Genomic DNA, 12,934 nt, shown 5'->3' with positions numbered 1-12,934 from the left:
TTATCAGTGAATTCCTGTGTGTTCATGTGTGTGTGTGCATGCAGGTACAGAGAGGGGGGTCTGTGACCTAAAATAGACCCCTAGTCTGATTTTGTCCCAGTTACATTGAAAAACATCTCACTTTCCAAGACAGTGGGTTTATGTAAGAGAAAACGAAGTCAGAACAGGGCCTAACACCTGTGCTTCATAGCAGGTACATTATGTATGCGACTGTGGGTCAAACACAGGTACCCACTGCTATATTGGACCCTACTACTCTAATTGCTTAGCTGCATCAATTAAAAAGCAACACCATAAACTTAAGCATTTTGTAAGGTATATCCAAGTAAGAAAGATGAGAATGTGCCTTACTCTGATCGAGTTGCCTACAAGTTAGACAAAGCTTCAGTCCTGTAGCTACCACTGATCTTGCCACTGTACACAATCAGCAAAGCGAAGTCCTTGGGGAATGATAGGTAAGGGTGTAGCAGGAAAGGTGGGCACAAGGAAGGGTGAGAATAAAATAGGGTGGCTTTATCTTATCTCACATTCCCCAGTGACATATCAGTCAGGCTTGATCCTTGCCTGAAATTCCTCCTCCAAGTCTTCTTTTCCTCTGAATTGCAGTTCTTTTGCATTCATAGAGCAGAACCATTAAGAATTATCTTGCAATTATTTTTTTAAGTTTGAAGCAACCAGATGTAGCTTTGACTAACATACTGCAAAAGAATTCCACTTGTATATGGATTTCCACTGAAAAGGTTGACTTGAGCAGACTAGCCCCATTTGCTTTCTGGAGCACAGGAACGAGAACTAGGATGTTATAGAACAGCTACACTAACATACACCTCAGCCAGCTTTGGTTAACACTGTTAATATTCTTTGTACAGGCTGTCAAGGAAACCAGTCTGCCACTGAAAATACAGAAAGATCTATATTGCTCTCTTAAGAACTATACAGGATGCCTGCAATCAGCTGCAAAATGTAACAGTGAAACTTTGTACATGTAGTGTCCTCAGTCACATCAGCATGGTAACATAATTCCCAAAAGTTTCACTAACAAAATATTTGCCACAAAAATCACCCTGAAATTTTTCACAGAACTGCTAAAAACATTATTTCTGTTGCTTGCAAGGGAGCTCCTTTCTACTGTATTAACCATGAAATTCATCGCTGGATTCCCAAGTACTCTCATTATCCACAGAGCCCAGCTGAACATTCTGCACTTCCACACTTCCCACGAGCAGGCTGACCTGTTCTCCCCTTGCAGCTAGCCTTGCTCTGCAAGTCGCCGCTCTCCACGATGAGGTCCACGCCGTACTGCCTGCCCGGGATGAGGCCCAGGTCGTGGATGAGGTATTCCGTGGCGTCCTTCTCCAGGGTGGTGTTGAGCAGCAGGGCCGAGCGGTTCCACAGGAGCAGGCGGTACCTCTCCCAGTCTCCCGCAGGGGGCAGCCAGTTCACTCGCAGAGACCTCACCCAGCCATAACCACCGGCTTTCAGCTCAGAAACTTCCTGGGGAACTGCAAAACCCAGATGGAGAGAGGAATTCTGAAATGGGGTGCTTATGGTCAGGTGTAACTGCACACAGGTAAAACCTGTCTCGCAGCAGAGCTACTGTAGAAGTACATCGATGTTGTTATGAAGGCTGGCATTCATTTTAAAGATAATATTTTACTCTTCCCCACACAAATCACTCATTTTTTCACTGTTGGTTTCTGACATCAGAAATGGGGAACCCTTCTTATGGCAGGCAAAATCTCCCCCATGCATCTCTTGGATGCATCCTGCTGTTTTCAATTAGCTTCACAGCTTTTTCTAGGACTTAAGTTCACTTAGAAACTGTCAATCATTTTTTTCAGAGGAAAGGCCAGAACTTAACTGCTATGGGACAATTTATGGTCTCAGCAGCAGAAATGCAATATCTGATGCCTTCTTCCCCAAAGGCCTTGTATGTCTTAGTCCCTCCCTGCTGTAAGGCACTGACGTTCACTTAATTTCCATTCCATCCAGTCCTCCACTTGAAGGGTCCCAAATTTACATGTTCAACCTTCCTGTCCTACTGCTGTAGGTCACACTGGACCTCTGAAGCTTTTCTTGTTTTCACAGAATAATTAGATATTAACCATGCCAAGCACAGATTGGAAGACAGATGCAGACCCTTAGGTTAGGATACCTATAGCTTAGTGTTAAGATACTCAGAGATCAGCACGGAAGCCCTGAGACCATCACCAAGTATTAACTATAAACTACAAGGCTAGAATCATACCCTCATGTTTTTCTCTGGTTTAGTTAATATTTATAATATTAATAACTGCTCAGTACCTGGCAAAGGATTGAGAGTTTTCTACCAGCACCACCTCTCACCAGCATAGCCGAGTATCAAACCTAGATCTCCCATATGCCAGTGAATATGGGAGACGTGTTCCAACTGCTGAGTGAGTGTACTTACATTGTAACTCACAGATGTACTTACATTGTAACTTACATCATAACAAATAAAGTTCAGCCTTGTCAGACTGGATGGATATCATTACACCCTTATGAGACAAAGTTTCAGTCCCTGAGATGTCAGTACTACTTGCCAAAACATTCCTCAGCAGGTTCTGCAGACACTGGCACCCTCTCAATACAGAGTGATGTAGACTATGGTTTTGGGCACCTGGTTCCCTGTGAGTTACAGAGGAATCTCAGGAATCTAGGCCTTCCACGATCTGTAGACCGGATTTACAAATTTCTCTTTAGGTCACATAGCTGCTGCTGAAGTGACTCTGTTTTCAAACCTATTGGTATCCATGGAAAAGTCAAGGGAAGGAATCACACATGATCAGCATCCTTGGAAATGTGACTTCTAGATCACCAATGAAAGCACCGTGTCTGGTTCACGAATCTGGGGATCACTGGTTAGAGCAAGGGCAGATTTTCCCATAATGTCACTCATTTTATATACTATGCAGAGTTGAATTCAAAATAACAAAGTTGCTCAGAAGTGGACTAGTGTGGAACAGTTTTGAAGCAAACTCACCAACCTATAAGGTGTAAAATATACCAGTGTTTCCTGCCAGGGAGTCAGGAAAGAATACTCCCAGAACAATGTTGTGCTCTTTATCTTATTTTGCCTGGAATCCAAATAATTTTGCCTCCTACAACGATTTTCTACAAGGCAAGCACAGACAAACGTAACCTTGTTCTTACTGAAACAGAAGACTTACGTGTCCTGCCAGTTGCCAGCCGATCAGTAAAGAGTTCACCACTGATTGTACGGGCAGTAACCTGATAAAGACGTCCTGGAGTTAGCTTCTCAAAGAGAGTCTCTGTGACAGGTGGCTGCAGAGCTTTGACTTCCTTAACTGATCCGAGATGAGACAGAGTGATATTGTAGGAATTGAGGTTTCCTGAAGGTCTTCTCCACGTAACTTTTAAAGTATCTAAGCTGTCATCGTTAGTCACCATCAAATCTAAGACTTCAGCTGGGGCTAAATAAAAGAAAATGAGAAAGAGCATAAAACACTTGCACCACATTTAAGACCTTCAGCCTCCAAACTGTTTTTAAAGTTTGGCTTTTACATGATTGTCCCTGCACAGTTGAAAGGTCAAAGCCTGGACACAGTGAAACTGAACCCAGCCCTGTTTAAGACTTTTTACTGCTGAGAGCGACACCTCTTAGGATGACCACTCTTGTTTTGCAGAACAGAAAATCTGTTAGCCTTGTCTGCACTCACACTCATTTTGACTATAAACCAGACCAGGCAAATGCTCCTAAGAACAGAGATGCCTGTGTAAATTTTGGTAGAATACACATGACAGCATCATTGGAACCATGCCTGATATACACCAGCGCAGACAGGATTGGAATCAAACTCCTTTATTCAAATGCTCCATCAAAAGACAAGCATAGCCACTTCTGCTGTCTTCTTCATTTCTCAGTCTCGGGAGGGCCATGCAGCAAGCTAGATGGAATACTTTTATGTTCTGAGAAAACCTGTGAGATTTAAAATATCTGCACCACACAACAAGAAAAAAAAATCTGAAGAAGTAAAATAAAGAGTATAATCCCCAGAACAGCCAGTGCTAGGGGACAACAGCATTGTCTGTGTGCCCTAGACACCACAGTATTGTTCATTTAACGTTAAATTATGTTTATGTGAGAATTCTGTAGAAGAAACTGTACCTTACATCTGCCAGAAATTAAGGAAAGCAAAAGCATAGTCTTATTTTTGCTTACAACAGTGTTTTAATTATTGGGCTCTAGTAGGATGTCATTGTTCTATCTATGACCACAAATTCTACTCCCAAAAAACTTTCTGGAAAAAGAAATTGACTTCTGAAACTCAGGTTCTGTGAATCAGTACTTCTCTGTGAAAAAGGATTGAGTTTTAAAATCCTTAACTTGCTTTACATATTTTTCCACTTCCTTTTCAGAAGTTCAGCTACTTTGCAATCCAGACAGTATTTTTTTTTGTTCAAAACTCACGAGCTCTGGACTTCCCATTCAGCTAAGTAAGAATCATGGAGTTAAACAGTCTTCAACACTGTGAAATAACCAGATTACACAGTGTCTCGATTCACTGAAGAAGTCAGATAAACCTCTTCACATATATGAGGTGATACCAGGGCACTTGGTCTCCAACTGTTAAAATCTAAGTTTACATGTTTAATGGAGCTGCCTGCATTAAGCAGTGCAGCTCATTCAGCTGCAGACACCCTAAACACCAATTCAGCTGCTAACTTTGTTGTAATGGTAACTTTGGAAAGTAATACCTGCCAAGAGTAATTCAGCCACTTAAGTCTGGGAATATACACCTGCAACACAAATAATTTATTACTCTGAAATATGTCCTGTAATATTATGAGATTATAGCCTTAGCTTCTTACTCTGTTGTGAGGAATTCTGAAATCATACCTGTCCTGACAGTTTGAAAACTGCTGCTCTCCCACCCTGCAGCCTGGGTTATAATAGAGAGGTTATACAGGTGGCCTGCTGTGAGTCCTGAAAAAGTGTAGGAGGTCAGAGGAGGTTCCTGGTGAATCTCATGAACTGGGACATGATTATCCAGTAACACCAGCCTGTAACGATCCACGTGCCCGGAGCCAGGAGACCATGATGCATGGATAGTGTTTGTCTTGACACTGACCTGAATGTTCTTCACAGGGGATGGCACTGTTGGAATAAAAAAACACATGCTTAAGGCCTAATGGTTATGTCCACAATTTCCCCAATTTCGAACAGCTGTACGTTTGAAGTATGTTGAGTTTCTTTAGGGTTAGTGAAAACCCAACCCCAAATTCTGTCCAAATGGATCATAACAACATGCCTCTGTTCTTAGCAAACAACACAGTGTTAGTCAGAGATTCATGTTTTGTTTATTTCTATATATACTCAATAGATACTTACAAATGCATGTCTTGCCAAGTAGAACAGTGATATATATTTGTTAATTTCAAAACACAGAACTGCAAAGTACTGTAAGTGACTTTATTTAGATAACTACAGTAAAAGAAGTCCTACCAGTAGATCCATTTATGCGAAGTTCTGGGGTACTCTTATTTCCAGCAACTGCACTGAGGACAATGTTGTATTTATTCCCAGGGGTGAGACTGGAAAAAGTGTTTTCTGGTTTTGAAATTCTTCCTGGTATGAAGACTTCTTGTAACTTTTTGTTATTGTGATCAAATAATACTAGTTTATACAAGTTCACCTTGCCCGAGGAAGGATCCCACTGAACCTGTAAGCTTGTGAGGGTAGTTTTTTCCTTATTAATTTCAAAACGAGGTGGTGGTAAGGGATCTGTTTTAAACAAAAACCAGAAAACATATGTTAGTATTTCTTAAATGGGTTTTGTCTGAGGTTTTACACAGCAGCACAGAAAACCTTCTAAGACTCTCCCTTTACCATCATCATGCTTTGCAAAAAGTCTTTTTCTTTACATCATATAACTGAAACCTGTCTACAGGAGATTCCTGCAGAATTCAGATACATCCCTAGGGTACAAGTGTACACTCACACACACAGAGAAAAACACTTTCACCTGTGGATGTATATAACAAGTTTGTAAATCTGCTGATGGTAAAACTGTTAACAACTTTAATAAGAAATGGCAAACATGAAAATCATGCAAAATACACTCAATGCCTCAGTGGAATGTAATGTAGCTTTATAGGTACAATGGTACCAGCGGCTTTCATTTCCTAGCAGTCTTGCTAAATACTTTATCACCAAAGGGCATGAACATTTCTAGTATTTTTAAGGGAAACAATCCTTTGTTTTTAGTATTCACTTCAAACAGTTCAAATGGATTCTGGTAAAATATGCTTCTGCTCTGCTGTAGTTCTGTTCATATAAATTTAAAAAATCCCAAACAGTGCAATGGCCAAACTTTTAGGAACTATATTTAGTTGGAATCACTTGTCTGAGAAACTCTCAGTGTTCATCATGTTGTTGATTAAGGAGCTCTCAAGTCAAATCACCTGTAATAATTCTAAAGGGATGGCAAACTGACAAAAACAAAGGCTTCCCTCTGTTTATGTTCTCCAGGAATATCAGTCATTTACAAGACTTCATGTAAATCAAAAGAAATGTATTACATGTTCATGTACTAAAGAATTGACATTTATATCTCCCAGTAAGGTGAAACAATTGCATATTAAAAAGGTGCTAATAACCCAAAGCAGCGAAATCAAGCATTCACAAGTTGGGAGTTAAAGTCAACTGATTTTGGCTTCCACATGAATATGTTCTGGCAAGTCTTGCCTAGCATCAGACAGGCAGTATATGGTGCATCCAGAGTGAGAATTGAGGTCTCTATACAAACAGTGCATTAGACACTGGAGAACAAACCCATTTTTCCAATGCAGTCTACAAGAGTAAGCAAATCCCATAATTACAAACTGCACTGCAAAGGCTGAAAGGACAAAATCAAATCTACATCTCCCCCTGCTGAGTACAGTGGTAGGAGTATCATGGGGCTAGTACTCTTTAAACAGTTTCCTCTTCAAACAAAGCCTGGATGGTGGAGAGGATTTAATTGCTTCTCACAAAGCTCTGCTGAGAACCAACTGGTGCCAGGTTTTGGTGGCATGCTCTGTTAGTCAAGTAAATTAGGAATTTCAAGGGAATAGCTCTCCTTGGAGACATTCAAAGGCTATCTGGACATAGTCCTGGGCAACTGACTCCAGGTAGCCCTGCTTGAGCAGGGGGCTTGGACCAGATGACTTCCAGAGCTCCTTTCCAACCTCAACCAGTCTGTGACTCTGTGAAAAAACAGGTCTCTGCTTAAATTCAGATTACCACTTTGGATCTTGGAGCTGCTAGTGCTCTTCAATAGAAGAGCTGAAAATTAAATTATCAAAATAAAAAAATAAAAATAACTATCTTCTGTTATTGACATCTTTAATAAAATGTAAAACTCATGTCAAAACCCAAGCACATCAAGCTTTAGGCTAAACAGTTAAAACTTCTCCCAGTTACAGCAATTGAGACAGGAGGTTTTAATGAAAAGTGTCAGGAAATCTTAACAATAGGCTTGACTACCAGCTCCACCTATAATATATACTAAGCCAGTAAAGACTATTATGTTGGCAAAACTGAATAGTCTGGGTATAAACTTGTTCCTTGAAGGCAATTGTTCTAATCAGAAAGGTCAACCTTTGGGAGCCAGAAGTAAATTCCAGCACTATATATGGCGAGATGCACAGAGAGCTGAAAAAGTTTTAATTAGACTGGTATCAAGAGAACAGTCATGGTAACTCTCAAGAAGTTTAATTCTATGATAAAGTTAGGATAAGGCTGACTACTCGATAGTCCTACAAAAGTAATCCATGCTCTTTCCCAATTCTACAAAAGAAGACACCTCCTACGTTTTTAGAAGCGCTTATACTGTCCTGGGCAATCTGTCTTCTAAGGTACATTAGCAAAGAAAATAGTTGCGTGCCTAGAAGGTGAAGTTCAGAAATTCAGACTTTATCTAATCTATCTGGTCCAGAAAACAAAACACTCAGTGCTTTGTACATCCGCTAGAACAAAGGAACAATGAGATTGGGAAGTGCCTGGGCTGAAAGAGCCCTGGATGGAAACAAACACTTAAAAAAGCATTCACATTGTTACACAAGTCTCTGCTGGCAACGGTACAACACTGACATATCGCAGAAATAAAATATTTGCACAAAGATATTTTTATACCATTTGATACTATATGAATTAATGTCTCCTGGTCTATAAAGGAGCCTTCCAGAAGACTTAGCATTGTTTGAATGATAAGTGCACCTTCATCTTCATTTTCGTGTACATAGCTGCTATTGATACATTTATAGAAATTATAGATATGGTTATGTCCAGTCCTAATGACACAACTCCTAAACACAGTCTGTGGGCACAGAAACATCCCTGCCTCATGCAGAAGAAAAGAAAGTAACTGAGATACGTGAGCCTAGGACTGATTAACAGGGAATTCTTGACTTCCAGACTCAGCCACCTTCCTACCATACCACCCATTTTTTCCCCTAGTTTTCCCTTTTCATAAAGCAGTAACACACTTTGCAAGGACTTTTCTGAAGATTAAAAGGGTGAATTTCATTGTTTTTATTAAGTACAAATTTTATTTTTTGGGGGAAGATATGCAACCTAGAAAATCTTTAAAACAGGCCACATGGTTATTTATACACTTCCTGTACTCTGCCTTTCGAGACAATGATCATAACCATTACGTGATTATGGATTATAGGATTATACAGCCTATAGTCAGAGCCATGTCACAGTAGTTGTTCCTACAGATGGCTAATAAATCAGATTTGTCCCAAATAATTTGAAATTTACAGGAGTGAACACATGGCCAAGCCATGCTTCTGGCATTTACAGAGTTACATACTGCAATGGAAAAATACTCTTACCAGTCTGTAGCTTAAACAGTAGAATTTTAAACTTTTCATTAAAATATTTAGCTATTTTTCTGACCAAAATTTCCCTGTTATTTCTCTCAGCATGGGTGGCTTTGATAGGCAGTAAAATATATATATATCACTACAGTATTTTTTTAGAATGCAATGTTCAAAAAGGCATTTATAAGCCTATTTTAGAAGACATATTTGAAAGGAGGGGAATTGACAAGTTGTTTTTCATGACTCTCAAGACCAGAATTGAAATTCAGAAATATAACTGCAATTTAGGATCTGTTCCTATGCCATTGTTGTTAACTAGAATTTTAAGTAAAGACCTAGTCATTCACTGAAAATCTGCTACTGAAATACACAGTTATGCTGGTACACAGACATTTGGAGAACTAAGAACTGAAAAAGTATTTTATCTGAAATCCACTGCAACCCTATGATCTTTTGTCACACAGCAGCTCTCAGTCACAGGAATAGTTTTACTGAGGACAATAAAGAAAGTAACATGGAAGGACCAACAGGTGCATGTGTTGTCCCAACTTTACTGTGTCAAGCAGCATGCTGACTAGTTGCAGGGGTTTATGTGGTGGTTTATGCACATACATTCAAAACCTATCATAACAAATCATAAGTATTCATCAGAAATAAATACGCAGACTTGTGCCTACTAACATCTGTAATCTCAGGTTTGCAGTGGAAAATGTATCTGTAGCTCAGAGCTGATAAACGGCGTTACCAGCTTTTTCTTCGTTTCGTAGTCTACCCAACAGCATACGTGTGTCTGCAGGGCTGGGTATACCCCGTGTTCCACAGTACATATAGGATTTTATTTTCCATCATTTTGGAGGACCTATTTCAGTTCTGCTCTAGGGGATTAAATACTTGCCCTTTTAAACAAATAAACCATAGACCAAAGTTTCTTGAATTAAGCGACACAACAGACCCCACTTTAGTGGACTCTACCGGTATTCCACACACGATTAGACTCCAGCTCTATGCATCCACAAGTGAAATAGAAGCTGCTTCTCAAAGATTCACAAAGGTCTGGTGTTACTTAAGAGTTTATGCAGTCTTGGTAGGCTACGTACTTACTCCACCGGAATATCAAACTTGCAAACAACACAGACATAATTTATTGTCATAACCATGATTTTAATGTGAGATTAAATACTCAACAGGCCAAATTAAGTTAGGGATTTGATCCTCTCCAAACCTTCACATTGCAACTGCAACTATAGTACAGATTATTCATCGGTTTCACTTTAAATCTGTAATCAGAACAGACCACACCCAAAATCTAAAAAAATACTTTGGATTTTATTTTTAAAAATATTTTGGATTTTATGGGCTTAGCTACTCCAGCACTTTCGGTAAAAAACATGATGAAAAGTGAATTCATATCAGGTAAGAACACATAAAAATTTTAACAGTATCAAATATGAGCAAAACGTGGAAGTTTCTGAACCAGGTATAGAAATGAATCTGCTACTTTCTCTGTATACGTTTTTTGTATTAAGAGGATGCATGTGTTCAAAAATTCCTTTTGCAAAAGTGAACAGATGAAATGGGATTCCTCTCACTTAACTTCAACCTTCTAAACTCCTTGTGCCTGATTTAACCTAGGCTCCTTTGAGAGTCAGTGGAGAAAGCTGGGCACCTCCAAAAGACAGCTTAGCCCATCTTTCTTAGACAAAGAGCTCAGGAAGGGAACCACGCTGAATACCAAGGTCAGACACCTCATTTTTAGACAGCCCATGATAGCTCAGTTCCGCTACCATTCAAATCAGTCGGAAATTTGTTTACAATATGGCTGAGAATATTGCTCATACATCCATGCTCACAAGACAGTTTCCAGGAACATGTGCCTATGGATGATCATAAAACAAAACTCCTGACATCAAGTTATAAAGCAACAGGTGAAAAACTTTCCAGAAAACTGGTTTTAAGTGGTGCCCCTAGTGGAAACATACAGAGGAATAATCCTCTCTCTTTCCGCATCCAAATGCATAGTATGACAGTACAGCATGGGTTGTTGACAGGCATAATAAACATATTCTTTAGAAAAAAAAAATTCCAGATTTTGGAGCTAATTGTGTATTTTGAACATGACCAAGCAATGCATTGGATGTAATTGAATCAAGGGAAGCAAGGAAGCGCAGAGCAATCTGGATACCTGTCTTTGCAGGAAACCTTTAGGGTCCCCCTATTCTTATTTCATGCTTTTGACTGATACCTGCTATCCAAAATCCAAAGATAAACCTCACTTCAACTATGGTCCACTAATTTCAACTTAAACTTCAATCAGTATTTCATCTCTGAAGACAGCTACATAATATGACTACAATGAGCAGTTGCTTCCAATCACTTCTACCATCCTGTGGTCTTGCAAAATCTATTTACTTACAAAAAAGTCATACAGACATGTACAAGTTGCCATTGAAATGATTATGCACTAATCAAAGTGCAGTCTAAAGTGGTATCTTTATGTCTACTTCTACGCAAGTGTTCAATCATAGATCCCTACTATCCAGCGATGATAGTGATTTATACCAGTCGTTCTGATAATGGTTAATCAATATTAAAAATGGTTCTCATGATGCATGACACTGATTTAAATCACATAGAAACTCTCACTTATTTTTACCAAGGGACATGACTTATATTTACCGTGCAGCTATCCCACCAGTGCACTTGTCACTAGACTTCTTTTAACTTGAATTTCCAAAGCAAATTAATGGAGGGTATTCAATGCATTTATATGGCTAGTGCTGGGGAAAGGGTCTGACAGTAAGCGACATCTCTGAACCAGTAATTGTTAAGTATTTGTCTGCTGTGATATTCAAAGCTATCGCTGCAAAGAACCATCCTGAAGCAAAGATTTTAGGAGCAAATCAAGGCGGCATTTAATGCCGGACCTCATTTAAGACACCTCTGTTTTGAGTCTTGTGTTACCACCAGTCAGAGATGAGACAATAACACATTTCATCATGTTTAATAAAGCACTAATACAGGTAGAAAGAGTCTGGTCCTGTCACTGCAGCCAGTGGCTCTATGTTGTTCCCTGTTTCGCAGCTGAGTTGTTCACAGGCGCACACAAACACACGGGCAGAAAGGGAGCTTTCCTTGGCAGCGTTCTCGCAGGCTCTGGCATGTTTCTACAGCCAGTCATGGATGTCACATTGCAAGTGCTCTGCACACGACTGTACATCATAGCACCTCACTGGTTTTATTCAAGGAAAACATACAAGCAAGAAGGTTCAGTCTTACTTTCTGACTGTTAAACTCTGGTTAGACAGAATAAATGTAGAGGAATGGCCTAAACAGTAAGCTATCCTTCAACAGCACCTACCTGCCATGAAATAGATTGCATTTTAAACACAGTAGATAAGCTGTCACCAGAGGAACTATAAAGCCATTAACAGGTTTGCATGAGCACAGGAATACTTCTTTAAGTATTCTGCTGGATGACAGTTTAAGGGAGAGGCAGAAACGTACGCCTGGCACTGACCTAGTCTCTGCACAGCATCTTCTCCTTTCAAACTTGCTGGGTTAACTTTAGGCCATGGGGTAAAGAGACCCCCCACAGACCCCATACACAGGATAGCTACCTTCAGCAAACGCGGCAGGTTCACAGTAGCTGTAAATGCATCACCCTCTTACAGCCGGCTGAATCGAGGGGACGGGAAGGAAAGGCCTGGCGTCCCTCCCGGCTCCCGAGCACCTGCCGCGCCGCGCTCCGCCCGTACCTGTCTGCACGGAGATGTTGACAGTCTCCCCGCCGGCGAGCGGCTCGATGCGGAGGTGGTACCAAGTCCCGGCCTCCAGGCCCCGCAGGGTGCAGCCGTAGGAGCCGTTGTCCGCGGGGGCGGGCTGGCAGCCGGCCGCCTCCCCGTCCTCGGAGCGCCCGGTCAGGCTGAAGTTGCAGGCGCGGCCCGCGGCGCCCCACCGCAGCTGGACGCTCTGCCCGACGACCCGCCGCTCCGTCAGGTTGGCGCTGCATCCCGCCGCCTCCCTCGGCGCGGCCTGCGGAGAGCGAGTAAAAGCTCTGAGAGAGCCGACGGGCTCCGCCTGC

At 40.9% G+C, this 12,934-nt stretch overlaps 1 protein-coding gene across 1 annotated transcript in view; it reads right to left on the bottom strand.

Moving 5' to 3' along the window:
• PTPRB (protein tyrosine phosphatase receptor type B) overlaps nt 1-12,934 on the bottom strand; it is a gene marked incomplete at its 5' end in the record, with an annotated part of 59,040 nt that overhangs the window by 29,378 nt on the left and 16,728 nt on the right. The window contains 5 exons of the mRNA XM_084279272.1: nt 1,233-1,502; nt 3,192-3,455; nt 4,883-5,140; nt 5,489-5,767; nt 12,609-12,885. Of these exons, the coding sequence (XP_084135398.1) occupies nt 1,233-1,502; nt 3,192-3,455; nt 4,883-5,140; nt 5,489-5,767; nt 12,609-12,885 (1,348 nt within the window). The remainder of the gene's footprint in view (nt 1-1,232; nt 1,503-3,191; nt 3,456-4,882; nt 5,141-5,488; nt 5,768-12,608; nt 12,886-12,934) is intronic.

The sequence above is a fragment of the Gallinula chloropus genome (assembly GCF_964237585.1).
Source record: "Gallinula chloropus genome assembly, chromosome: 1".
Taxonomy (NCBI): domain Eukaryota; kingdom Metazoa; phylum Chordata; class Aves; order Gruiformes; family Rallidae; genus Gallinula; species Gallinula chloropus.
The sequence above is the reverse complement of the archived record's forward strand: the minus strand, read 5'-3'. Positions and strand labels throughout refer to the sequence as shown.